This window comes from Acomys russatus, chromosome 17 (assembly GCF_903995435.1).
Source record: "Acomys russatus chromosome 17, mAcoRus1.1, whole genome shotgun sequence".
In the NCBI taxonomy this organism is placed as follows: Eukaryota; Metazoa; Chordata; class Mammalia; order Rodentia; family Muridae; genus Acomys; species Acomys russatus.
The window spans coordinates 37,902,997-37,929,929 of NC_067153.1; the positions used below are offsets into that span (position 1 = coordinate 37,902,997).

The window sequence follows — 26,933 nt, forward strand, 5'->3', positions numbered from 1 at the left end:
TTTCCCCAGCCTGGCATCCCTCGAGCATTACATCACTCGGCCATGGCCTTGGCAGACAGCGGCTACACAGCCAGTGAACCCACAGAACAGAATGCAGAGAAAGGGTGTGTCGGCCACCATTAATCACAGCAGCCAGAGAAAGCATTGGCAGATTCCGCATCTTCAAGGACACTCACAGTATTGATAAGCCCCACCCAGAGACTATGGACAGCTGTGGCTTGGCTGATCTGTTCACCCTGTCTGCAACCCCATCAGAAGCAGAAAGCAGGGGCACAAGAATATGCAGCCAAGAGAATCACAGCGCAGCTGGGACAGCACAAACCACACATCACTACTTGGAGCTCTGCTAACAGAAAAGACAGGAAGGCAAAATGGGTCCCCTCTGAGAATCCACATCAGGACTGTGTCTGCCATCTGCAGAGAGCTCTGAGGAAGTCAAAGGAAACCTCCAAGAATAAACGAAGAAGACCCAGGTGCCACAGGGCAGCAGTGTATAAACACCAGCCATGTTTCTGAACCGTGGCCAAAACTGGAGTGTGAAATTTAAACAATACCATTTGTGACAGTATAGAAATCACGAAAACACTCAGATGAATTGGACATATGTTACAACATTAACAAGGCATGTCACTGATAACTACAAGGAATTGCCCGAAGGAAAAAAAAAACAAATGAAAGAAAAAGTGGCTTTATGGATTGGAAGACAATATTGCTGAGATGTTCGTTCTTTAAAGCAATTACAACCAAAATCATAAAACTTTTTAAATAGAACTTAACAAGTTGATGCTGAATTCAACTGAAACACAAAAAGGTCTGGGCATCCAGAAAAACTGCAGAAGGACCAGGAGCTGAGCGCTCACGCCTGAGTTCAAGTCTCATAGGCCCAGGATGTGCCACACCGATAGGCTCAGGCAGCTCTGCAGAAGGGTGCCAACACAGTCAACAGGAAAAGACTTTTTAAAAAAAATAATGGAATACCTTGTTTTTTATGTTGTTTTGTTTTGTTTTGTTTTAATGAGCTCAGCCTCACTGCATACACAAAAATAAATTCAATTTGTGTCAGGCCCAAATGTGAGAGCTGAAAATATGAAAACCATAAGACTGCAAATACAGGAGCCATTAATACATCAGCACCATTACTGTAACGAAGTGCCTGAGGCAGGCTACATAATAAAGAAAAGAAATCTCGACAACATGGCACAGTCCCTCATGAGGGCCTTCTAGGCTCCATGGCTGAAGCTCATGCATGCTTCTCCAGTCTCCTTTCGTAGACTGCCTGAATTCTCTCAGGAGTCTCTATTTAAGCATCTCCCAAAGGCCTCTCCATTCACCAAGGCTGGACTGAAGACCCACCTTCCTAATGGTACCTGAGGGAGGGAAGGGTAAGGCACATCCCAGAGTGGATGGAACACTCAGGAAACTTCAACAGCGTTAGAAATAAGACACTCTGATGAAAGACAAGCCTGGGGTAGGAGAATCTCCTCAACTTGCATTAGGAACATGGAGCTGTAACAACCGCACACTCACAAGACAAGAACACGTAATGACAGGCACCCAGAGGAGAACACAGCACACAGTGGCCACACTGAAGCCATAGCTGCCCACAGCTGCCCACAGCAGGCTCTGGATCAGAGTCCCATAAACAGTGCAGCTTTGGAAAGCTGAATGGATTCACCTAGATTTAACACACGCCTCATTGTTTGCTCTATGTTTTTGCTTCAGGCAACACACCCAGAAGTGGAAACACGCAAAAACCTGTGGAGACAGCACAGCCTTAGCACTAACCTGAATCAGGCCCGGATCCCTCAGAAAGGGCTGGGTAAAAAGATAGTGCTAAAGCCTCACTGCCGAGGAAAGGACTCAGCATGGTCACCATGGGTGAAACGAGGAATTGAATAAACAAACAACCCCCATTCAACAGACTACGAACTGAACAGTAGGTAGCAAGCAGGAAGGAACCAGAGAGAGCTTCTGAAAAAAATTAAATACTCGGCATTTCCCCAGAGTGACTCCAGGGCACACACGGTATCAGGCTTACTGAATGCGTGCTAACTAATAGCAGGTTTATCAATGGAGCTGACTTACACACACACACACACACACACACACACACACACACACACACACACACCAGTGACAGAGTGGACAGGCTGACAGAGCTCTTCCTGTCACAGACAGCATCCCAGGACTAAAAAGGACAAGCAGGGCCAGGTATACCCTCACACTTCAGCATAGGCAAGGCGCCCTGGGGTATGGTAGGCTCATCTGGAGAGGCCCTCTGACTCCTGTAGAGAAGTCCTGACACCAAAAGTGCCTGAGGAGGAATGACAAGACCCAGGGTTACTCTACTGGGGTAGGGTAGGGCTTGACACCCTAAACTGACACACCTCTGAAACAAGTATCTTCACAGACTAAGGCACAGGGCTGAGATCAGAGGGCAAGGGGATGGGGGTGAAGCATTTACAGCAGCCCTGGTTTTTGTACACAGTGTCTTCCAAGCCTGAGAAAACACAAAGATGTTATCCCTGCCATAAAGAAGCTCTATTACTGCCTCTGTTCTCATTCTGTAGCTCCAGGACAAGTCCTCCCTCAGGGCTTTGGTCTTCCATGTGGAGTGAGAGGCCCTGCCTATACCTGTGGTCCCCACAGTGCCTCCAAAAATCAGCCTGTATCTTCCCACAGCCACAGCTAAAATCAACTTCAGACCACTTCCAGCAGCACTGGAGAGGGGCAGCTCGCTCCTGCACCTGAGCTGTCAGGGTTCTGTGTCCTGGCATGCTCAGCTTGTTGGGCTATGACACTCTCAGACTCTGTGCTACTGATTAGTGATGGATTAAGGAGGGCCCAACCCACTGTGGTGGAGCCATCCTTGGGCTGGTGGTCCTGGGTTCTATAAGAAAGCAGGCTGAGCAAGCCATGAGAAACAAGCCAGTAAGCAGCACCCATCCATGGCCTCTGCGTCAGCTCCTGCCTCCAGGTGCCTGTCCTGTTTGAGTTCCTGTCTTGACTTCCTTCAGTGATGGACTATGACACGGAAGTGTAAGACAAATAAACCCTTTCCACCCCAGCTTGGTTTTGGTCATGGTGTTTTATCACAGTGACAGAAACCCGAACTAAGCCACCTGGCCACACATGAGCCTGACACAGAGGAATTTTTCCACTGCCCAGAGAGCCAGAGAGAGACCCGCCCCCCCCCCCCCCCCCCCGCCGCCTTATACCTTGACTCAGGCTGACCCAGACCCTGGTGTGGATCCAGTCCAGGCAATGTCAGACACCTACAGACACAGAGAGCAGCACCTGACCCGCGGCACCAGGCAAACACTGTGATATGTGGTTCTAGAATCACAGCCCGTTCACCTGGTCAAGGACCTAGGACTCCAACAGCACCCTGGGATGACACTAGGCCACCCACAGCTAGACAAACATTGCCCCTGCCACCACTAAGCCATGAAATTGCTGACAGAACACTCGTGATCAAATTTGGGGACCTATGCCATGGAGGCCTATGCTGGACCCTGTGCGACAGATCACAAAGCACGGCCTGATACAGGATGAGGCTGAAAGGCTAGGCATCTGTGAGCCAGGACAATCTGATCTACTCAGTGTGCTCCTCAGAGGTCACCTCTGCCATTGCAGGACTGAAACACCATTTCCCCCCTTGAAGTGCATAGGAGATGCTGTGCTCACTCAGCTTATACAGAAGGAAACAGGCCCTGGCACGGCCAGCACGATTGCTCTGTGGGAAAAGGTGCCCACTTCACAGGCCTGGGGAGCTGAGTTAGAGCCCAAGAATCCTGTATAGGTTAAGTGACCAACTATACAAAACTGTCCTCTGACCTTCACAAATGTCCTCTGGCACGCACGCACGTACGCATGCACGCGCGCGCGCACACACACACACATACACGCTGCACACACATACACATCAATAATTAAAATTAATGCTAATTATTATCATTATTATTATAAAGCAGGCAGTTCTGTCAACACAGAGAAAATTAGGATGTGGCAATCCTATGCTTCTCTCAAAACGTTAAATGCTAATGACATTTGTATGATGTGCACTCATCAGATGGGATCAGATAACCGCGGAAAGCCATGACGAGCAGATCCGGCCTCCTAGCATACAGGGAATGTCAGGAAGCATGAGAGGGGCTGGGAGGCTGCTGCTGGGCCCTCATTCTCGGACCAGAGCTGAGTGCAACGGCCACTGCAGGCCAGACCCTGTATCTGAGGCCTCTCCACAACTCTGCATGGAACCTTCTACTCTCCAAGACAAGTGGCCAAGGTCCTTTAAATGCCCACTTGCCTGATCACTGAGCCCCCAAAGAAGGAGTGACACCAAGATAGACAACAGACTGTCACTAAACCACGCAGAACTCTAAGGCCCTAACCCTGGCACCACCATGACCACACACAGCCAGTAAGGAAGGTCCTCAGCTGAGAGCCATCTGAAAGTATGCTGAGGAGCTGCACAGAGGAGATGGAGTTGTGGAAACTGAGACACCACAGAGACACCACATGTAAATAGTAAATTCCAGAAAGTTTATGTGTCCAGACTCCCTAAACTCAGACAGGCGTGTGAGGGTGTACGCTCAGAGTTCTAAACAAGAAACAGAACTGAGGAGGGATTGCAATGTGCTCTGTGTACCAAGACTAGGAAGCTAGCAAGGATGCCAGGAACAGGGCTAGAGTGAGGACACAGGGAAGATAGAAAGGGAGGACATAAGAACAAAGCACCTCAAACACTGTGGCCAGCGAGAGGCCAACAGCCTGGGGTTAGTAAGTCTTCAGGTCACCAATGCCCGAAGAAGCTCGGCAGGGAACGGAGCTATGCCTGCAGCACAGCCTGGGTGGACCAGACCTCCCAATGCCTGCATGCCCACATCTGATGCCATGCTGCCGAGAGGCAGGTCTACACTCCTCACAAAGGTACCTTTTCTCCTCCCAACCCCTAGGCCTTAGCTTCACAGAAAGGACTTCTTGCTTGGGGCCTAGACCTCAGCCCATTCCAACTCAGAACAGGTCAGCGGGACCATCATAAAGGACTGGAATCCCATAGGGCAGCAACGAACCCGCAAGCTTTCTCTACACCAGCCTGTGACCACTGAGACATCCTCACTATGTGCGTCTGCCATTGAGTCTGGGGTAGAACAGAGCCACGGTTGAGCACACTGGTGGGACATAATAAGGTGGCATACACCTGCCCTTAGTGCATCCACACATGTGTCTCAGCAGGAGGCCACAGGTGTACCTGGACCCCTAAAATGAGGGAGAATGTACAATTGTGTGTGCCATCAAGAGGTGAGGCACAGGGCTGTCTTGGCTCAACCATAGGTATGCATGTGTAATCATGGACAGGTCAGGTATGCAAGTATGCATGTGGCACCATGCACAAGTGCAGAGGTGTAGTGGCCACACTCACAGGCTGTCCTGAAGCTCCTGTGTTTCACTTAGTGTCCCCAGGAGGTCATTGCCTAAGAGAAGAGGGTCAGGGTAAGCAAAAGGACTGTTCCACCCACGGGTGCACCCTCAGTGTGCAGTCAGTATGGCAGAAATGGGGCAGAGTGCAGATCACTTATGTACCCTGAGCACCAGGCTCAGCCCACTCCCGCCCAGCATAGGCCTACCTGGACAGGCCCCAGGCCCACATACCATAAGTGTAGGAAAGGCTTCTCCCCTTTCCCTGAGCATATGGAGTTTGGCTCTCATCCGTGTGCTGCCTGTCCTGTACATCCAAGGGAACCTAGAATACACTGCTTCCATAGCCATGTCATATACTCACACTGAGGAGGAAGGGGGAACTAGAAGAGAGGAGGAGTCTGGGAAAGGCAGCCACGAGTAGCTGCTAATGGGGTCGAGGTAGCCAAGGAGCCTGCCTCATGCTGGAAAAGGGACACCTGCAAAGCTGGGGGTTGGACTGCACGGCGGTGCAGGATGAGAAAGGCCACATACCAGCAAGGCCTCCAGTGTCCCCTCAGTGGCCCAAGGCAGCAGGATGGAGAATGGGCCCAGGTCAGGACTCACCATGGGAGTTGATTGGAAAGACATTGGCCAGTGTGTCCTGGCACAACTCCTGGAGGTCAAGAGCATCACCCTGGGTGGCTAGAGGAAGGAGTGAGACCAGACAGCTGGTGGTGCCTCCTGCGGATCACTACCTCCAGATGCTTGAGTTGTTCTCACTGCGGGGGTGGATGTAGGGGCAGGGACGGGTGCTCTGTACCCTACCACCGCCTTCCAGTTCAGCATGCAGAGTCAGACAAAGTCAGGGACTGACACCCACACCTGCCCTTTTACCACTCAGGCTGCAAAGGAAAGGGGGCTCTGTCCTCGTTCATTTTCTGTGTTGCGATAAAATACTCAGACAAAAGCAACTTGAGGGAGAAAGGTTCACAGGTTGGCAGGGAGCTGGGTCATACTCAAGGCACCTGGGCTTTAGAAAACACCACCATCTAGTCATGTGAGGCTGCCCCGCCCCTGCCAGGAGCAGACTGACCAGCTGTACAACCATGAAAACAAACGAGCTCCAAGCCCACACTGACCTGTTGGTAGTGCCCAGGCAGGAGTAAGTGAAACACTAGTATGTGTTCTCACAGGGACTTAAGCTTCTGGTGGAGGCACGTCACACCTCCATACATGGAACCATCTCCTGGAAAGACCAACCCAGTGTGGACACCTGCTTCGCCATGGCCCCTAGAGGCCCAACGATGCAGGGAGCAGTGTTACTACTCAGAAACAACAAGTCCCCCACCCCCACCCCACCCCACCTGCAGAGCACTCCAGGCCACCTGTGGCACTGCTGCCAGCCATTAAGCTGCATAGTAACTGCCAGGCCTCACTCAGACTGCGCCCTGTCCCCCACTCTGCCTACAGGCCCAAGGGAAGGTACCGCAGCCAAGTGACAAATACCTGTTGCAAGGACAGTGCTCAGACAAAGGAGCTGAACTGGAACTGGAGTGTGATTGAGAACTAGAGCCAGGGTGGGGCTGCTACACATGGCTGACTGCCGTGCCACAGCCTGGTCCTCTCAGAGGGTAAGACTGCCTTACCTTCATTATTGACACTAAACTGCTGAAGAGTCTCAGGGTTTGTTTGACCTGTTGCTGAGACACCAATTAACTGTTCATAGGCTGCCTCCTTCTGCCTTGTCCTCCCCAACCCATCTTCTCTATGTGCCAAGCCAAGGCCCACCCAGTCTTCTTTGCCTAATCTTGTGGTAAAAGCCTGTGCCGTGGCCCACCTAGAGAAGGCAGGGCTTTCTCTGGCAGGGAAAGGAGGCTGCAGGGGCTCAGGGAGGCCCCGCCTTCTGCAAGGGGAAACTATACAGGCAGTTCTCACCATAACAGCCTGGGTCAAACTAGTTCCTCTACTTTCAGCCTCCAGAAACTGCCAGGGTTTCCCCTTCCAGAACCCTGAAAAATCCCAGCATCCCTCATCGCTATGCTCTGGTGCACTGCATCTGATGTCTCCTAACCAGCTTGCATATCCCATGGCCAGCACTGCACCAGCACAGGCAAATGGCAAGCCCAGGCTGAACTGAGGGGAGGCAGCAGAGTCTCTGTAGGGCCAGTATGCCCCCTACCTGTGAGGCAACAGAATGCAGAGAGGGGCACCTGGTGCCCTCTGCCAACCACAGGATGCCAGGAAGGCAGAATCGCCGCTGAGCATTGGGGAAGGGAGGGGCCTTGAGCTTGTCCTTTGTGGCTGTCAGCTGCAGTAGCCACATGTCTGCAGCCCTCAGAAGCTGATGCAGTAGGACGGAGAGTTTACCACTAGCCCAGGCTACATAGAGACTGTGGCAAAAACTAAGCAAAACCCTACCGTTCCGATGCACAGCCTGGAGCTGTGTCTGCCTCAAAGGACTGGCCTGAGTCCCCTCCTATTGCTGGAACCTCATCCAACACCAGAAGGGACTCTCTGACCAGTGACAATACAGTGCAGTACGGTAATTCTGAGAGTGAGAGAAAAATGAGCTGCTCAAATGAGTCTGCTGAGCAAGGAGGGACCCTGGGAAGACCCAACTGCTTTGTAAACTGGGAGGTTTACAAACTCAACCCTAGGCATGGTAGGACATAGCTGCTGTAGGTGGGGACAGAACAGTGAGTGAGAGGGGCTCGGATGAGGCACTCTGTCCAGGGTTCCAGCCGGGCACAGATTTGTGCCTATACAAACCAAAGCCCTACGGAGCCAAGGACAGAACAACTTCAAGGAAGTAAGGAGCACAGGGAGCCGCAAGCCCACAGAGGCTTAAATATAGACGAAGAGAATGCAGCTCAGTGGTGCCTGGCCTGCTGAACATGGGCAAAGCCCTGAGTCCAACCCTCAGCACCAGGGGAAGAAATGAGGCCGCAGGAATACCAGAAGCAACTGCCCACAGCCAGGGAGTAGTCATGAAGTAGAATAAAGAGGCCAGTGGGCTTGAAAAAGAACAGTTTGAGAAACTAAACCAAAAGAAAAAGGCCAAGACGAGTAAAAGGAGGTCCAGGGTCCCTGGCCACACCCCAAAGCCCATGGTGCACATGTGAAGAGGGATACATAAGCAAGCAAGCAATCAAAAAAGATGTTTAAAGATAATGACCCAAAGCATCCAAATACTACGAGACTATAAGCTGCAGCAACCGAGCGTCAGTCAGCCCCAAGCTGAGTATTAAGCACACCTACACTCCCAGGCAGGAAGCCACTGGAAAGCAGACAGCTTCCAAGGACAGAGAAGGACCCGCATAGCACACAGGCATGTGGTGGGTGTGGGGAGACAGTGCAGTGTGGCACCTTTAAATGCAGAAAGAAAAAAAAACTTTACCCACTGGAAATATATTTCAAAAATAGATGTGGAGTAGGTATTTATCTTCTACAAATAAGCTGAGAGGCTTGTTCCAACCAAATGTGCACCACAGAATGTGTCGAAGTAAGTTATTCAGGTCAGAAGCACCGAGCAAAGGAAATCTCAGTTTAAATAAAGAGCTGAAGAAAGCGAGGATGGTACAGAAGGAGAAAACTCTAAACAGGCATCTTCTCAAAGGACAAGTGACTGATAAAGCAAAATCAGTCCTAATATGCCATGATGGATGTTAACAGACTGGGTGGGGGTGTGGGGGCGGGACACCCAAAATAATTATGAATAAATGAGAGCAGTAAGAGCCATGCAGGCAGAGGGATGGATGCTTAAGAGGTAAAGACAAATACTGTGATCTAGGGAGCAACCACTAAGATAATACAAAGACATTGCTAGTAAGCCTTAACAATGGTAAAAATAATAGACACTGATCAATTAATTGCTCCAAGAAAGAGAGGGTCAGGAAAAGTAAAAGGACAGGAGGGAACTACTGGAAATATGTTTCAAAAAACAGATGTGGAGTAGATATTTATTTCCTACAAATAAAAGCTGAGCGCCTGCGCCAACCACACGCTGGAAAGCAAGCACCAGGAGGAGAGAGCAGCACGAACACCTGACATTTGCAGCGCAGATGAAAGGCTGGACAGGAGGTGGCTAGCTAGCAACCCCTAGGCAGGGTGGAATCTGACTGTAAACTGTAATGAACTGAAACTAAATAAAATGATTCATTTCTTCGGCTTCTCAGCCACATTTTCAGTGTTCCTGCACTACTCCATAGTAGAGAAGGTGGAACACGAAGCTCTCCAGTTTGCACAGGCTCTATCCAGCAACACCGACTCAGTCACGGAGCAGAGGCTGCCAAATGAGAGGATGAGAAGCAGGAATTCACACAGCATATGCATAACTCTACTCCTACAGAACAGATATGGCTGGGTAAAAGGAATGGGAAACACACCACGGGCGAACCAACATCAGACGGCAGAGCTTAGAGCCAATACAACTGGGGACGGGGGAAGGACATTTACAAGAGGTTGGACGGTAAACACCAATGTACCTAATAACACAGCTTGAAAATAGGTGAAGACAAGATAACAAGGCTGGGATGTCACAACCAGAAATAAGTCATAGCAGAGAACAGCAAGTAGGCAGAGACTTGAACACAGCACCAGGCAATGCCACGCCACAGGGGTCGAGCACATGCTCCTGACAGCGTGAGGATACTCATTAGGATATGTCATGTTCCAGACCACGAAGCAAGTCTCTATATGTTTATAAAATCAGTTGCTATACAAAAGCACATTCTCTGAACAGAAGGGGACTAGAAATCAAGAGCTCATAGGTGCCTGCGAATATACGTAGCTCCTTGAAATTAAGCAGCACACTCTTTTAAAAAGTAAAATATGGGATTACAAGGGAAATCCCAAAATATTAACTACATAAACTGGAAATGATATGTTTAATTTATATAAATAAAACAACACACAGAGTGAAATTTATATCAACAACCTCCTATCAGAAAAGAAGAATAGTCTCAGCTGATGACAAAAACAAAAACAAGTTTGACCCAAAGGAAGCAGAAGGGGAAAAGTAATGAAAGTCAGGGGAAAAAAACCAACATTAGAGAAAAAAAATCAATGTAATCAGAAGCTGCTTCTTTGAAACATTAAATTGATAACTTTACATTAGTTGCAATAACTCCAATTCTGTCTTAGATTATCTAAAACAGTAAAGTTATACCAGACAATCAAAACAGAAGAGTAAGCCTGGGTGTGGTGGTGCACACCTGGAATCCTGGAATTCCAGCACTAGGGGAGTCAGAGGGACAAGGATCACCAAGTCAGCATGTTCTACAGAACAAGCTAGATGTCAGCCAAAACTATACAGCCAGACCCTACAGAGAGAGAGAGAGAGAGAGAGAGAGAGAGAGAGAGAGAGAGAGAGAGAGAGAGAGAGAGAGAGAGAGAGAGAAGAAGAAGAAGAAGAAGAAGAAGAAGAAGAAGAAGAAGGAGGAGGAGGAGGAGGAGGAGGAGGAGGAGGAGGAGGAGGAGGAGGGGGGGAGGGAGGGAGGGAGGGAGAGGGAGAAGGAGAGGGAAAGAGAGAGAGAATACAGACCAGCAGCAGCAGCCATGGAGGAGAAGACATCGCTGCAGATCCTACAGACAAGAGGACACTGTGACCTCACTGTTCTGACAGTTTACTTGAAATAGGTGAGGCCTTCAACCAGGTCACTTGAGAAGCAGCAGACACCATGGGCACTTTAACTTCCCAAACACAGATAGCAGCATGCATCACAGACAGACATGGTTGGAGCTTCAACATCTGAACTAAAGTAGGAGAACAACACTTTGTAACCTTGCGCCAGTCTTCAAACCTTCTTCAGAGTCTTCTCAGGCAGAATACAAACAGAAAAGCCACCAAAGGAACCGCCTAATTAGCCATAGTTAAGAAAAGTTAAACAAGCCATAGTCTACAAGAAAATATTCGGTTACAGGCATCTGACAAAGGCCTTGTGTCCGGAAGACGCACAGTGTCCGGATCCACTGATGATGCTTCTGAGTAGACACGCATGGAAAGAGTGCAAATGACCAATGCTCATGAGTGCTCAGTCACAGGCAAGTGCAAATCAAAAGCCAACGTGGAATGACTAAGCATGAGCACCCAGCATGGCCCTGGGAGGGTGGAGAACCAATGAGCACCTGTTGTTCACAAGAGGCTTTAAAAGTCACCACATAACCAACCACATAGCCAACAACTCCTCTCCTGGGCATCGACACTCCCGGGGAAAAAAAAAAAAAAGTACCACATGCCAGCCTAGGCAGCTGGAAGAAAGGAAGAAAAAACAACCAATTACTAGTCTGCCAGCACTGGGAGGCCAGAAGAAAGACACCCGGACACCCAAGTACCTGCGGTAGGCGCCACTCTGATGGACAAATATGTGATGGAGAGATGGGAAAGATGGAGTATGCAGTAGAGAGATAAGTGAAGAGAAAGCAAAGCTGGAGGGTTTGTACGCTGTGGAGAAGTGTGGAACTGGCTATGAGAAACAGGCAGATATGAGGAGGCCATGGTGAGGTCCTGACCCAGGCTGTCACCAAGGGATCATGTCTGGGTCCATGGTCCTGCTGCAGCTGGAGTCTATGTCCATGTCTGTGGCCCAAGTTAACACCAAAGGCTAAGTGTCTGTCCGCGGTCTGGGCTGCCACTGGAGACCCTGTGAATAGATGAGGGCCGTGCTGCTGAGGGGGGACATGCTGATCTGAGTGGCCTGCGCTGCCACCTGAGAACATAAAAACATCCTACTGGGCTTGTTAGGTTAGGTTGGTCGGGAGCTAAGCAGTTGGGCATGGGACATCTGGGCAGGCTAGAAGTGGGCATGGAGGCTGTGATGGGGACTAGAGGTGCCTTGCACTGCATATGTTGTATCTCACCTATTTGCTCACCAATGCATAGACACATGCAGTACATGTCCTCATGACTGAAGGAGTCCTAGCTTGCCATGGGGTGACTTGGATAAAGGAGCGATACTCTCCCCGCCCTGGCCTCTTGATGTCTGGAGCAGGCAGGAGAGCTGGAGAACTGTCCCTGACCCTCACCAGCTACAGCACTCAGGAAAGCAGACCCTGCACCTCACCTGGGCAGCACAGTACAGCTGACTCTGGTGGCAGGCAGGGGTGAGGGTGAGCTGGCCCCAAGGGCATAAGCACTGGAGAGTTGGCTAATCAAGGAAGTCCTGGAGAACTTGCCCAGGTGGTGCGAGCACTGGAGAACTGGCAGGCTGACCAACTCAGCTACCTCCCAGGCCCAAATCCAGGGCTTTGAGTTGGCCCACCCCAACATCTACCTCATCTATGATCTGCTAGAGTGCATGGAAGGGCCAATCCTGGGGATCCAAAGCTGCGGGATCTCCACAACACAGAGCAACAACAGGGTTTCTCCATGAGGATCCAGGACTGATAGTGTAGCAGAAGCCAGAGGCTTCAAAAACAGACCAATGACTCATTGCAATAAACATTTGCAAGTAAAGATGTGTGGACAAAAGGGTATACTGTGTGATGACACACTGACACATTACAGACAAGATTTTTTTTTTAATTCCATCTTATTTCATTTTCTTTTGAGGGGGAGGTTGCAAGGGCAGAGGGAAGATACGAAAGAACAGAGAGATGAGTGGGACTGGGGTACATAGTGTGACATTCACAAAGAATTAACAAAAAAGCAAAAATAAAAAGAATAACATTTAAAAAGGTAGAAACCTTTGCCATACAAAGTTTTCACAATGATGCTGGAAACAAACACCGTACATCAAGAAGATGGGATGCAGAGATGAAGCCAACCCAAAAGTGTGCCCCTGCTGAACAGGAGAGGCTCTGTGGGGCTACAGCCAGGAGTGAGGAACTACAGACTAAATGGCAAAAGTAAGGAGTAGCCAGGTCTTGGATTCAGAGAGGCCAGGGAGAAGCCAAAGTTAGTTTTACACAGTGGAAAGCCCTCTCCCTCCATTGGGTGGATGTGACATGGGCGACTGGCGGACATCACAGAGCTGACATGAGGACATGTACTGTGTGTGTCTACGCATCAATGAACAAATAGATGAGATACAACATATGCAGTGCAAGGCACCTCTAGTCCCCACCACAGCCTCCATGCCCACTTCTAGCCTGCCCCGACTTCCCATGCCCAGCTGCTCAGCCCCAGACCCACCTAGCCTAACAAGCCCAGTAGGACAAAGCTCTGCCCTCCAAATACCATCTCCCTACATGTAAGAGAGGACAGCTCTGCCCACTCAGCCCCAGAGATGACCACTGACATCAGCATAAACTCACAACTCGGGATACACCCCAGGACACCAGTCGCCGTGAATACCTGGCCATGTGGCTCCACACAGCCCCCACACTCCTGGGGCATGGCCACCCAGCTAAAATACAGCACATGTACCCTACATTGTCTCATCCCACCCCATCAGGCCCCTGTTGGATTCCTGAAAAATAATGGAAACACAAGGTACAGCATGGCTTCAGATAGCATATGGAGATCAACACATGAACTCTTTGGGGGCAGCCATTGTCCAGGAGGCCTGGCTTTCACAGAGCCAGAAGGGAACCATACCACAACTCTGCCTCACCCTCCAGGGAGGACCAGAGAGGAGGACCCTGTGTCTCAGTTCTTCCCAGAGGAAAAGGAAGCTTGGACTTAGGTATGCCACCTTCACACCACCTAAGCACTGACTCCCACCCTCAGTAAAAATATAAAATGAAATGTTCTGCTCTGGTTTTTGCTGTGACAGGAACAATCAACATCCTGAGCACTAGGAGGAAGGAGGAGCGCCTAACCTGTGTCCCTTCCATCCTAGCTAAGGTGATCGCTGCTGTGATGAAACAGCACGACCAAAGCAACTTGGGGAGGAGAGAGATTGTTTGTCTCATGCTTCCTTACCACTGTTCATCACTGAAGGACGTTAGGACAGGCACTCAAGGAGTGCAGGAACCTGGAGGCAGTGGCTGATGCAGAGGCTGCTTACTGGCTTGTTTCCTCTGGTTTGCTCAGCCTGCTTTCTTATAGAACCCAGGAACCACCAGCCCAGGGATGGCTCCACCCACAATGGGCTCAGCCCTCCCCCACCATTCACTAATTAAGAAAATACCCTACAGGGTTGTCTTTTTTTTTCTTAATTGAGACTCCCTCCTCTCAGATGACTTTAGTTTATGTCAAGTTGGCATAAAACTATCCAGCACACCCTCACATGTCTTGCAACAGCACACGTCATGGTCTGCCTGCTTGCAGCAAGGAAGGGATGTAGATTAATAACATGTGGTGACTGTCCCCCACCTGCTGCGGTGTGCAGCTCTTCCCCTGTCTATGTTCCAAGGCAAACCCGAGGCCTTAGTGACCAGCTGTGGGAGGCTCTCCGGAGGCAGATGACAAACTCAAAAGGCATGAGCAACTTCTCCAAGGAGTGGCACCAAATGATGTCACTGGCTCCCAGAGGTACTTGCCCAGGACTGCTGGCATGGGCTCTGTGCACAGGGCTATCTATGCAAGCAACATAAGGAAAGATTCCTGGTCTGAGGCTAACTGAGAAGCCTCAAGTACATGCATGGCAGGCAATGGTCTTCAGGGTGAGAAGATGCTTATGGACCCCTGAGGAGGGAGGGTAGTGCTCTAAAGACTCAGGAGCTGTCTGTGCCATGACACTCTTATGCCTGTCAGCCTTATGGAATCGGGAAGTGAGTTCCCAGAGGGATCTGCTAACAAAGAAAAGCCAAAGATAAGAATGCCATAGGGCAGGGCCTCACGCTATATGGACTCATGCACTGGCATGAAGCTGAGCACCTCATTAGCCAGAAGCACCACAGCCACATCTTTACCAGCTCTGCTCCGCCCTGTGACCTAGCAAACCTTTGCACCCTGTTGCCAAACATTTATGTCCTTAGCGGACACAAAGAGAGCCTAGCCCCCCAACGCATACTGGACCAAAGAAGGATAGGGAACGGCTTACCAAGTGGAGTAGACAACGAGGCTGGAAAAGCAGCATAAGTCAGCTTATGCCACAGGAATGCCAGGGCATGTGACCAGCACAGGGCCCAAGCATGTGGCCAGACTCATGGCACAAGCACCCCAGGGAAGCAGACGAGTATTGGGGAAGATGTGGCCATGAAGGTCGGAGTGCAGGAATAACATGTAGATCAAGTGAGCCTTATAATCTAGAAGGCATGAGTCGAGTCAGAGTGAGGAAGTCACCGCCACAGAGCTTGTGGCATCCTGCTTCCCGAGAGCACAGTAGACAAGCCTTCATTCCATCAAAGAGAAAAGCTCCAGGCTGCAAAGAAGACAGGCATGCCCAGGACAGAAAGGTACTACTTAGAGGAACGACTGGAAGACAAGACAAGGCAGACAGGCCACAGGCTGTCAAGGGCTAGAGCAGAGAAAGGGACTACTTCAAGCTACCAAAAGTACATTCTGCCTTGGAGATGACAGTGCTACACTCGGGTTAGAGAGTGTAACAGACACACAAAGTAAAGAAAATGCTGAAAATCATCAAATGTCTATTTGGAAAGGGGGCAAGGGCCAGAGGTGTAGCCCAGGGCTACAGCACTGTGCCTAGTGTGCACAGGCCAGTAGGGAGGGAGGGATAAAATGTCAAATTTCAATACATGAATAGTATCTCAATAAAGGAATGCTATAAGGGACTAGAGAAGCAGCTCCATGGGCAAAGCACTTACTGTGCAAGCACAAGGACTCTGAGCTCTATCCCCAAACACACATAAAAAGCCAGGCATTACTGGCCATTTGTGATCCCAGCACTAAGGAAGTTGAGACAGATGGGTCCTTGGGCTCACTGACCAGCCAGCCTGCCTAATCAGCAAGCTCCAGGCCAAATGAGAGACCCTGTCTAAAAAACAAGGTGGTTGGGTCTTGAGAAATGATACCTCACACACACATGAACACACACACACACACACACACACACACACACACACACACACACGAATAAACATACATACACAGAGAAAGGGGAGGAATGAAGGGATGGAAGAAGGAAGGGATGGAAGAAGGGAGGGATGGAAGAAGGGAGGGAGGAGAGAAGGAAGGGAGAGAGAGAGGGAGGGAGGGACGGAGAGAGGGAGGGAGAGAGGGAGGAGAGAATAATAAAATAGACCTTTATAGTACCTGAAAAAAGACCAGGCTCAAGCTCTGCCCTGGCCCTCTTTCCAGTGCTGTCACTTTTGTTGCAACCAAAGGCATATGGTATGTCAGTTCTCTCTGTGCTCTCACTTGGACAGGAGGTGGGAGGGTAAATCTGGGCAGGCATTCCAAGCTGGCCCTGAGCTTTAGGAACCAGTCTAGCCCCAGTGCTGTGACCTCTCCGGAGAGCTGCCACACACCCCCATGCAGCCAGAATCCCGCACAGGGACCTCCTGTCCAGCTCATCTGCTGCTGCCACAGGCCTGGCATTATCCATGTCCACACATCAGCCTGGGCCCCACACTTGAGATGCTCCAGGGTCTGCACTGACCTCTGCTGGCTTCATCAACCTGTCAGATGCCAAGACAGCCCCCAGCCTAAAGGACGAAGATTGGCTCCAAGTAAACTGTACCTTCCAGGTCCCAACTTGCACTTGCCCAACACCCTAGCAACTGGACCTTCCAGGAGGAACATCTCTGCTGGGAATGAAAAGCATTCAGAACCAGAAGAGTATTTCTCACACTGTCTCTCCCACTCCTGGATGGCTGCATGGAGAGGGTCACCTGAGCCCAGGAGTTTGAGCTAGTCTGCACCACACAGTGAGGCTCCATCTCTTAAAAAAAAAAAAAAAGTAAGCCACCAGGCGGTAGTGGTGCACACCTTTAATCCCAGCATTCAGGAGGCAGAGGCAGGTGGATCTCTGTGAGTTCGAAGCCAGCCTGGTCTACAATGTGAGCCCAGGACAGCCAAGGTTACACAAAGAAACCCTGTCTCAAAAAACAAAACAAAACAAAATAAAGACAAAAATAAGCCACAACACACGTTTCTCACCAGAGCTCTGAGGCCAGATCAGGAGGACAAATCAGCAAGTCGTTGAGCATTCTGTATGGTAAGGACAGATCAGGACAGTATGGGCACCTAAGACGGGGCTAGCATGAACAAGCACTGTTTGAAGCACTGTGTCTCAGCTGTGCGCCAACACGTACCTTCTATCATCGCCCAAGAGACTGGAGATGACCATAGGGAGGGAACTCTGTCTCAACTCAGCTCTGTCCAGGACTGGGTAAGGAAGAGATGAAAAGCTAGCCAGGCCATCACAATTTATTCACGAAGTGTCAACCATCTTGAAAGTGCCAGGAGCAGATGGAAGGACAAGTAAGAGAGTGAACGGAGCTGAATAAGAACATCCCTGGTGGTGAGGGCACTCAGGAGAAAAAGCAAGACCGGGCCACCTAGAAGGAAGGTACAAGCTGGGCAGCTAAGGCAGGACCACCTTTCTAGAGTCCAGAGTGGTGGCCCGGCAGTTGAGCTGCCTGAGGACTCACCTGTGGGCAGCTCTAGGTGGAAAACTTCAGGGAGCAGAGCCTGGCATCAGAACATCTTGGCTACCACCTGTTCCATGGGTATGTGTGCCAGGGCTTGCAGCTTGCCAGAGGCAGAGCTAAGGCCAGAGCCTTGTCCAAGAAGCACCTTCTGGAGTTCGCCCAGTTTGTGCCACGCAACGACACGCAGGTCCAGCCATTTGTGTTTCAGGTCCTACCATATCTTGGTGTCAGTAGCCCAATGCGTTCATCACCTATGGGATCTGGCTCCATACGTGGTACCTGTGGGAGGGATCAGCCTCCAGCAGCTCCAAGTCAAACAGCAGCTGGTGCTGCTTGCTGACCTTGGACACCAGCACCTCAGTCTCCTGAAGGCAGAAGTTGGGCTTCCTCTTTTTTGCACGAGTGGTGCTAGGTCCTGCCATCCAGCCATGTAGCCCAGTGGCAGAGTCTTTCCTTGGACCCATGAAAGGCAAGATGGACTCTGGTGTCTGGCTATGTTCAGGGGAGACCCCTGGCACTGGAAAGGCACCAAAAAGGTGGGTGTTTGTGGCCTGGGCAGTGGGGGGGGGGTTTCCTGGAGAGCCTCTTTGGCAGCTCCCAGGTCAGGACACTGCTGCCCCTCCCCACCCCTGTCTAGAGACCTGGGTGCAAGCCCTTCTAGCTAGGTGACAGCGAGACACTTTACTTCCAAACCATGGTGGTGCATTGCTACTGTCCCGGCCTGCCCTTCATAGTTACCATCAGAGTAGACAGGCAGGAACAGGCCTACTGTCCTAACAGGCCTGCCGGCTAAATGTCAAGCATTTGGTGGGCAGTGTTGTGGCTCTTGGGTGCATGGCAGACAGCTTGGAGGCAATGTGGTCAGCAGTACACCACAGCTCACTGCCACTCAGGACCCATAGCCTGCCCACTCACAGAACAGGGGTCCAGCTGGACTTCCTGTTGCCCCCACAGTATCTTCCTCCCTAACTACACCATGTCTTCCTGGAGACACGGAATCTGTTACCAGGGGATGGCTCAGTGGGGACAAAGGTTTCCCAATGGCAGGAGCAGAGCCCTCCCATGTACAACATGGAAAGATCCTTGAGTACACCAGAGGTATCTTGGAGCCCCACCAGGAAGAAATATTCTAAGACTGCCCTTCCTGTGGGCCAACCTCCCTGGGGCACCTAAAGGGGCCTCTCTATAAATGGATGCTCTCAAGACTATCTCTATAGGTCTTAGTGCATCTGTGCCTCCTCAACCACACACTAACAAGCCCAAGTCCCCTCATTCTGGAGTCAAAGAGCCAGGACACCAGCCTAAGCATCTAGAAGAAGCATACTTCTCTCTTGGCCCTGCCAGGTGGGACCTTACTTGGACCAACAGCCATCACATAGATTTCAGCCCAATCCTGTCCCGGTATCTGATGTCCTTGGGTGAAGGCAGATGGGTCATAATCCCTGTCCCAGTCTCCTACCTATGGACAATGCTGCCAAGCTGACTTGGCCATGACAGCAGGGACCTCCCTCCTCTAATCACTTCTCTGGTAGCCTTCCCAGGACTATTCCACAGCTGTCATCTGTGTGGAAGTACCTGCCTTCCTGCCCCTCAGACTTCAGGGCATGCTCAAGGCCCCACATCGTCTTCCGCATCCTTCCCTGCACAGGCCTCCCATGGGGTGCTCTCTGGAGCAGGCAGAGAAACATGATCCATTCCCTATTCAGTCCAACCTCTAGCACACTCTGTGGATGACAGGGGACAGCCCCACCTCCTACAGGAAGCTCTCCTTGACCACCCGCCTCCCATCCTCATCAGGTTCAGAATGTCACATGTTCGAGACTATTGTCCAAACCACGGTTCTTCTGAAAGTTGGCTCCGAGCTAGACAAAACCTTTAGATTGAGACCCTCAGGTTTGGCCCAGGGACAAAGCCCTGGATGGCTGTCACCAGTCTGACAGAAGTACAAAAACTGAGAAGTGTATCTAACAGCAACAAGCGTCACCACACCACCCCAGCACAGACTCACACATTCTACAGAATCGTGCTCTAAAACCTCACTTTTCCAACAGCAGGGGTGAAACGTCCTCTGTGCAGAGGAGTGGCAGCTCTCCCCAGCCCCAGTCCCAGTAGGCCCAACACAGATGCGGACACTACAGGGAACGTGTCTTGATTTTCGCTCACTGGAACGACATTCATGGACACAGGCACTAGCAGTCTTGGGTCCTCAGGTATACTTACATTTGCCTTCTCTAAAGCAGAGACCTGCCTTTTCAGCCCACCACAGCTGAGAACACAGGGGAGGTGTGTGCTTGAACAAGGCCGCTTAGTGGAGACAACAAGCACCTGTCTGTAGCCTGCTGTCTGAAGGTGCTCCACATGAGAAACGGGGGCCGATGGAGAGAGGACTCTGAGGGGATGCATGAATATCTGTGCATGAAGCGACCGCAATGCCAGCAGTGAATAGACCTCCCTTCCTCCCAGAGTCACGTACATGTTCCTGCCTTCCTCTCTGGAAGGCCTCCTCAGCTCTAGGGCCAGCCCAGAAGGCAGCAAAAGAAGGCAGACCCGGGTGTACCTACCAGACATCCCCAACAACCCCCCACACAGACGCTCTCTGCATGGCAGCTCCTTGCTGAAGGAATCGCAGCCATGCTAGCTACTTTTTAAAAACATGTTTAAAAGACAGCTGAGGAGACAAACACTCTTGGAAAAGATGAAAATCCACTTCAAAATAATTCCTGGGTCAAAGAAAAACATCACAATGGGGATCAGGAAATATTTATTACTGAACAAAGATGTAAAACGTTACATGTTTTTAAAATGTGTGGTATTCAACTAAAGCAGCGAGCCTTTGGAAATTTATGACTTTAAATGCTTTTATTAGTGAAGAATGAAAGGCAAGCATTGACTATTCGTAAGGTAAACATCCAATCTGGGAGTCAAAAAGCAACAGGCAGGAGGAGGGAAAGTAAGAAATGTAAGCAGAGACCAACAAAACTTCCACTCTACCTCAAGAAGGAAGCCAACAGTAACAAGCACACAGCCCCAGTGGTGAGAGGAAAGAGGATGAAACCTTGTGTGGACCATGTTCCAACAGGAACAAAATGCCAGCAGTGGACCCATTCTCTGCAGTCCTGGCTGCTAGTGCTTGGTGGGGAGCAATTTACCCAACCCCTACAAGGCTCGGGGAAGGGGTCTGTCTGTCTGGTCCCATCGTTAGGAAGAGGCGCAGCATGGAGACTGGGATCACAGCAAGGTGCTATCCACAGTGCTGGCCCCTTGAAACTGGCAAGGTGAGGCACAGTATACAACTTTATTTCAATAAATCTGAATGTCTCAGTGAAATACTGCAAGAAGGAACAAAATACACGAATGGCTTTTCACAGTTTGGAACATTGACTTAAGTCAAAATGCTTCTATATACAAAACGGTTATGCAGTAAAATCTCAGGAAGATTCAAGGAGCACATAGCCTCTCCATGAATCCAGAGGAGAGACGGCCCCCAACAGGTGTTTACACTACAACAGTGGTAAGATGACATGTCTCATGGTGGCCTGGCATGACAGCTGAAACACAGATCCATGGTGGAGCTTTACTTGTGCACTTGGGAGCTTTTCTGGGCTGGTAATGTGTGGCACAATCCCCTAAGGGTACACAGTGAGTAGCTCCCAGCATGCCTCAGCAGGGGAACTGGCGGGGCCAATGTCTGTAGCTTCGCATTCCACCATGTTTACACATGCTATGTGTGCAGAGGGCAGCTTGCACTGTTTTAGACAGCCTCGTCACGATCTACTATCCAGTGACGACTCAGCACACCTCCAGCTACACTGCAAGGCACAATGAGACTAATCATTGTTCGCTCACTGTGTCTTACTGGCTTATGGAAGGGCACGAGAGGTCCCCCATGTCTGTCCAACATCCTAAGCCAGTCCCCAGCCAGCTCAGGAAGAGTGGAAAACATTAACAGATGAAACTGCTGGAAGAGAAGAGAAAACTGCACTGCTCGCAGACATCCTCAGAGCAAACTCAAAAGATCTCACAGACAAATTACTGCAATTCATAAAAAAGACTTCAGCAAAATGGCTGGGTATGAACTCAATTACACTCCACAGGAAAAGCTGGTTCCTTCAACAAATAAACCTCAAGGGCAAAAGGAAAAAAAGATGGAGTTGAGCGTGGAGATGGGGAAGGACGCAGAAGGCTCAAGACGTGTGGTCTGCCAGGCACGCCTCCCACAGTAATCCTGAGAGCCCAGAGCCCGCCTCGGCAAGCGGCTTCTGAGCAGCACTGGGTGGCACTGACCTCACAGAGACATGTGGGGATGTTAGCAGATGAGACAAAGGACAGAAAAGGGTTCAAATGAGACCTGACCAACTAATCGGGAGCAGGCAGTGACAAGGGACAAAGGGGGACACTCGGCGGCTGCTACATCACTATGTCTCTTTTGTATATGTGAAAGTTACCCTATTTATAAAGTTAAGAAACAAAACATTAAATTAAGAAAGACTTCCAGATTTTGCTTTTCACACACACGCACAAACTAAATATGTGTGCATACTAACAGCAAACACTCAGAAAAACTTATTATTCAGAACCCTGCCACTGATAACAGCAAAAAAAATGCTTTTGTGATTTTTTTTTTAATTAAGAAATTATGTATAAGATCTTTATGGAAAACTGCACAGGGCTTTATTGAAGGATGGGACAGAAGACGGCCAATACAAAGATTGAAGACAGAGTGACAAGAACATTGATTGCCCCCCTGTTCACCCAGTGGACATACAATCCCAGTCAGACCACCAACGGCCTGAGGAGACTTCAGGAAGCAGCCCTTCTCCACGCCCAAACTAGCTCTGGGCGCCTTTGTGGGGCTCCGCAACTGTTACAGCTGTAGTGGCAGGGGCCAGAAAGCCACCTAACATCCCAGGGGTGTGGAGCGAGCTGAGTGGCCCTAGCACGCCCACAGCAGGACAGAGGGCAGGGATAGTTAAGGCAGGACAGCACTGCGTCACACCAACAGGCATCAGAAGATGAATGAAGGCAGCGAATCAGAGCCCGTGGTAGCCAAGCCCATTCGATAAAGCCCCAAAGCATGCTAAACCCAGCAGGGAACCGTTGAGGAAACAAACATAGGGAAATCAAACTTAAAAAAAAAAAAAAAGCAAGCAGAGAGAAACAGGATTCAGGACCAGGAATTCAGGAGCTGGGCTGGAAAGGCGAGTGATAGGGTATGCATGTCTTTAAACCATGAACGCGAACTGTGAGCATCGAAGGGGCACACACTGCATCTACGTGCGTTCCCTTTACACATTCAGCATCCCAAGAACACGGTAACCTAACACCGCTGGAATCCAGCTCTCCTGTATCCCACTTATGCCCTCACCTGCTCCCTGGAGGAAAGCGTGGGACTCCATGCTGGCCCTGCGTCTCTCTACTCAAGTCTCCCCATGGCTGCCCCCTCCTAGCTTCTGCCCCCTCCCAGCCAGCCAGCTCAGCCTTTGTCTCTGTTCTCAACACGCATGTGATGCCATCTCAGAAAATCACCCAACAAGATAGCCCCTGGGTCCAGGATTCATCTGTTTCCTCTACTCGGGACCCAGCACCCAGGGTCCAGCCTGGGATGTGGATGAAACCAGCAGAGAGAAAGAAAAGGCATCCAGGTGGGAGGAGGCCAAGCATCCTGTAACCCTGTGAGAAAGAAGGCGTGGGGTGGACAGGGCCTGGACAGCACTTCATCCCAGTTGAGGAGGCTCTACATGGTATTAGCACCATGAAGAGGGAACGTGCAACTGATATACTCCCTGACACAGTGCACACCTCATCACAGCCAAGGTAGATACCAGCCACTCTCAGCTAGGGGCCACAAAGAAGGAAATAGACTTGCTCAGTGGGAGGGGGGTGGTCCTCACTTAGCTGCAGAACCTAGGAGAGCTGAGGAGAGCTGATCACTCAACTCAGGAGAACTCTGAGCTCAATGGAGCCAGGCCCAACACAGAGGGAGAACCTCTAACTTGCAGCAGCTAACTAGGCTGAGCCCAAGCAGACCCCAAATTCAATGTCCTCCCTACTCCAAGACAGGAAGCTTCCTCTAAGCAGAGGCTGGGCCAGATGAGAACTGCAGCCATAACATAGCCTGTCATAGGCCCAAATGGAGCAGGGTAGCTTCCAAGCCAGCCCCTCAACAGAGGAAAATGGCAGAAAAGGCACGGGACCCTGAATCACAAAGTCAGATATCTATAGGTAAATCCTACCTCTGCAGATATGCAACACTGAGAAGAGCCTACCACCCAAGAGCCTCGGTGTCCCCAGCTTTATGCTGTGCAAAACACAACTTGCTCCAGTGCTGTCAGGAGGCACAACCCTGTCCCTCAGTCACACCCCCAAACACCTAGAACATTCTAGGACTGTGGCAGGGGAACACCCACCTGAACCGTGCCTCATAGAAATGACAGCTCTTCAATGCCCCCACGCAGAGAAGCCCCACTCTTCCTCTCCAGAGTACCCACCCTGGCCTCAGCAGTCACGGGTGCCTGTCACTCCTCAGAGGAGTATAACCTGATGAAGACCACACACTGCTACCACCTTCCCACCTCCGGGTGTCTGCTATGCCATTACTTAGGGCCTGGCAGCCTTTTCATGAGGGTCCCTTAAAAGAGGTAAGGCTCCCTAAGCCACTTCTGCTAGTGATGGACTCATAGGACATCTTCTGGTGGGCTGGGCAGGCAGTAAACCTCCTTGATGAACTGGAAAAACACAAAATCCCAGAGGGATGGGGAGGGGAAGGAGGAAGAAATGGCGTTCAGGTTCCAGGCTCAGAGCACAGGCCCGCACAGGCCCACTCAGGCCCACCTGGCTCCTCTGCACCCATTCCCAGGGCCACCTCAGGCTTCTCAACAGCCCCAGAGCTCTGACCCCTCCCCCACTACATGACCACTGTATATGGCCATTTGTTCTACCTGTGAGCAATGGGAACCGTGAAATAGGGCCAAGAAGAGGGTGTGCCCTGTTTCCTCTCTCAAGAACTCTGGGAAGAAGCTCTCTGGCTACCTCTAGAAAGGTCACGGAGGGAAGGGGCTAGAGAGATGGTTCAGCAGCTAAGGGGGCTTGCTACTCTTCCAGAGGACCCAAATCCAGTACCAGGGACTCATACCAGGTGGCTCACAACTGTCTGTAACTCCAGCTCAGGGGATCCAGTGCCCTCTGTCCTCCATGGGTTCTGCACTGCTTGTACAAACACATATACACACCATTAAAAACATTGGGATGAACTGAGTAGAAGGAAAGAACCAACCCCTTCAAGCTGTCTTCTGACTTCCACATGAGCTCTGTGTCTCAACCCCCCCCCCCCACATATACAAAAGAAATAACTGTAAACACACACACACACACACACACACACACACACACACACACTATTATCCACACTGGGAGCCCCGCTCTCCTTGCTCCTTACCCATGCAGGCCCTCCCAGCCCATAATTTGTATCATTGGGTCTCCACAGGCTCCCCCACTATATCTCCCACATACATGGGCCTGTGCTCAGCCTAGCAAGGCAAGTGCACAGCAGAGGCTCCAACCATTTTGGTTTCTGGGCCCCATGACAGTGCTGAGAATCAGAAACTCTGGAAGCTCTGGTTTATGCCATTCGATCAATGGAATTTACTCTGTTCAAGACTTCTTTTCAACTGCCTATTAGTTTATTCTGAAGTAATAACAATAAGCCTGTCACTGTTAACATATATAGCATACATCTTCTGAAACACAGCACCTCGTGGCAACAGCAGCAGGATAAGCAGACACTCACAACTGCTTCCGGGGCAGGCTGCACTGCTCTGGCTGCAGCCCAGGAAGAAAGCCAGGCCTACCCACAGAGGGAGGCAGTTGGCAGAGGAAGGGCCTACGGGACCCCTGAAAACATCCCAGACTCCTCTCTCCCTATGGACCCCTTAGGCTTTGTGTCCTGGGATCTATACGAAATTGTCATTAGGCCTTTCTTCACTTTCTATTTTTTTTTTTCTCAACATAACATTTTTATTGATTATTTGGGAATTTCACATCATGCACCCCATCACACTCATGAAGCTATCCCAGGCCTGTCCCCCATCCTTGTGTCCTCCCCTCTCCAAGAAGAAGAGGAGGAGGAGGAGATGAAAGAGGAGAAGGAGGAAGAGGAGCAGCAGGAGGAGGAAGAGAAAGAAGAGGAAGAAGAGGAGGAAGAAGAGGAAGAAGTCCAGTTTGTATTGCCCATATATTCACTGGAACATGGTCAAACCCCCAGTGGCCAGCCAGTTAAAGAAAACTGAGTCCTTGCCCACCCACACCCCTGCCAGAAGCCATCAGCTGTGTAGAGCTACGCTTCAGCATCCTCTTCGCAATTTTTGAGAGTTCTCTTCAGTGGCTTCCTGTCTAGGCTATTACTTTGCAGGGTGGTGTAAGGGTTGTCATAGAAATTTTCTATGTCCCTTTTTCTCAACTGGGAGTCTGTGGTCATTGATACCACTACAAAAGTGGCTTCCTTTCCCTGTACAGTCAGCAGGAGCATGGACCACGGGCTTCCACGTGGTCTCTGGTCACAGCATAGCCCACGATCATCCACATGGCCTCTGACGTCAGCATGTGCCACTAACCTCAGCATGGTCTCTGGTGGTAGTACAGACCACGGACATCGACACAGACCTCTTCTGCAGCACGGGCCACAGATTCATAGCCCTTGGTGGCAGCAAAGGCCAAGGGCATCAACAAAGCCTCTGAGGCAACACGGGATGAGGACACCAGTATGGTCCCCACAGGCAGCCCTGCCCACAGACATCAACATGGCTTTCTGCAGCAGCACAGACCATGAACATCAGCACAACCTCTGCCTGCAGCAGGACTATGGACCCAGACATGGCCCTCTGCAGCAGCATAGACAACAGAGATCAACATGGCCTCCAGTGGCATCCCAGAGCATAGACACTCACAAGAACCTTTGGCATCAGTATAACCTGGGACAGTGGACTACGGATACCAACATGGCCTCCAGGGCCAGCACAGACCACAGAGGTCTTTCAAAGAGGTGCAATCCAGAAGATGAACCATTATTCATCTAGAACATCTCGTCATTGTTCAGA

At 50.5% G+C, this 26,933-nt stretch overlaps 2 protein-coding genes across 2 annotated transcripts in view; one reads left to right on the forward strand and one right to left on the reverse strand.

Moving 5' to 3' along the window:
* Window positions 1-23,237, reverse strand: part of Tsnare1 (t-SNARE domain containing 1) — a 32,417-nt gene extending 9,180 nt beyond the window's left edge. Inside the window, 6 exon segments of the mRNA XM_051160526.1 lie at window positions 5,426-5,477; window positions 6,028-6,105; window positions 17,842-18,052; window positions 18,054-18,392; window positions 19,462-19,565; window positions 23,207-23,237. Coding sequence (XP_051016483.1) covers window positions 5,426-5,477; window positions 6,028-6,105; window positions 17,842-18,052; window positions 18,054-18,392; window positions 19,462-19,565; window positions 23,207-23,237 — 815 coding nt within the window.
* Window positions 1-26,933, forward strand: part of Ptp4a3 (protein tyrosine phosphatase 4A3) — a 759,824-nt gene that overhangs the window by 628,644 nt on the left and 104,247 nt on the right. The window lies entirely within an intron of this gene.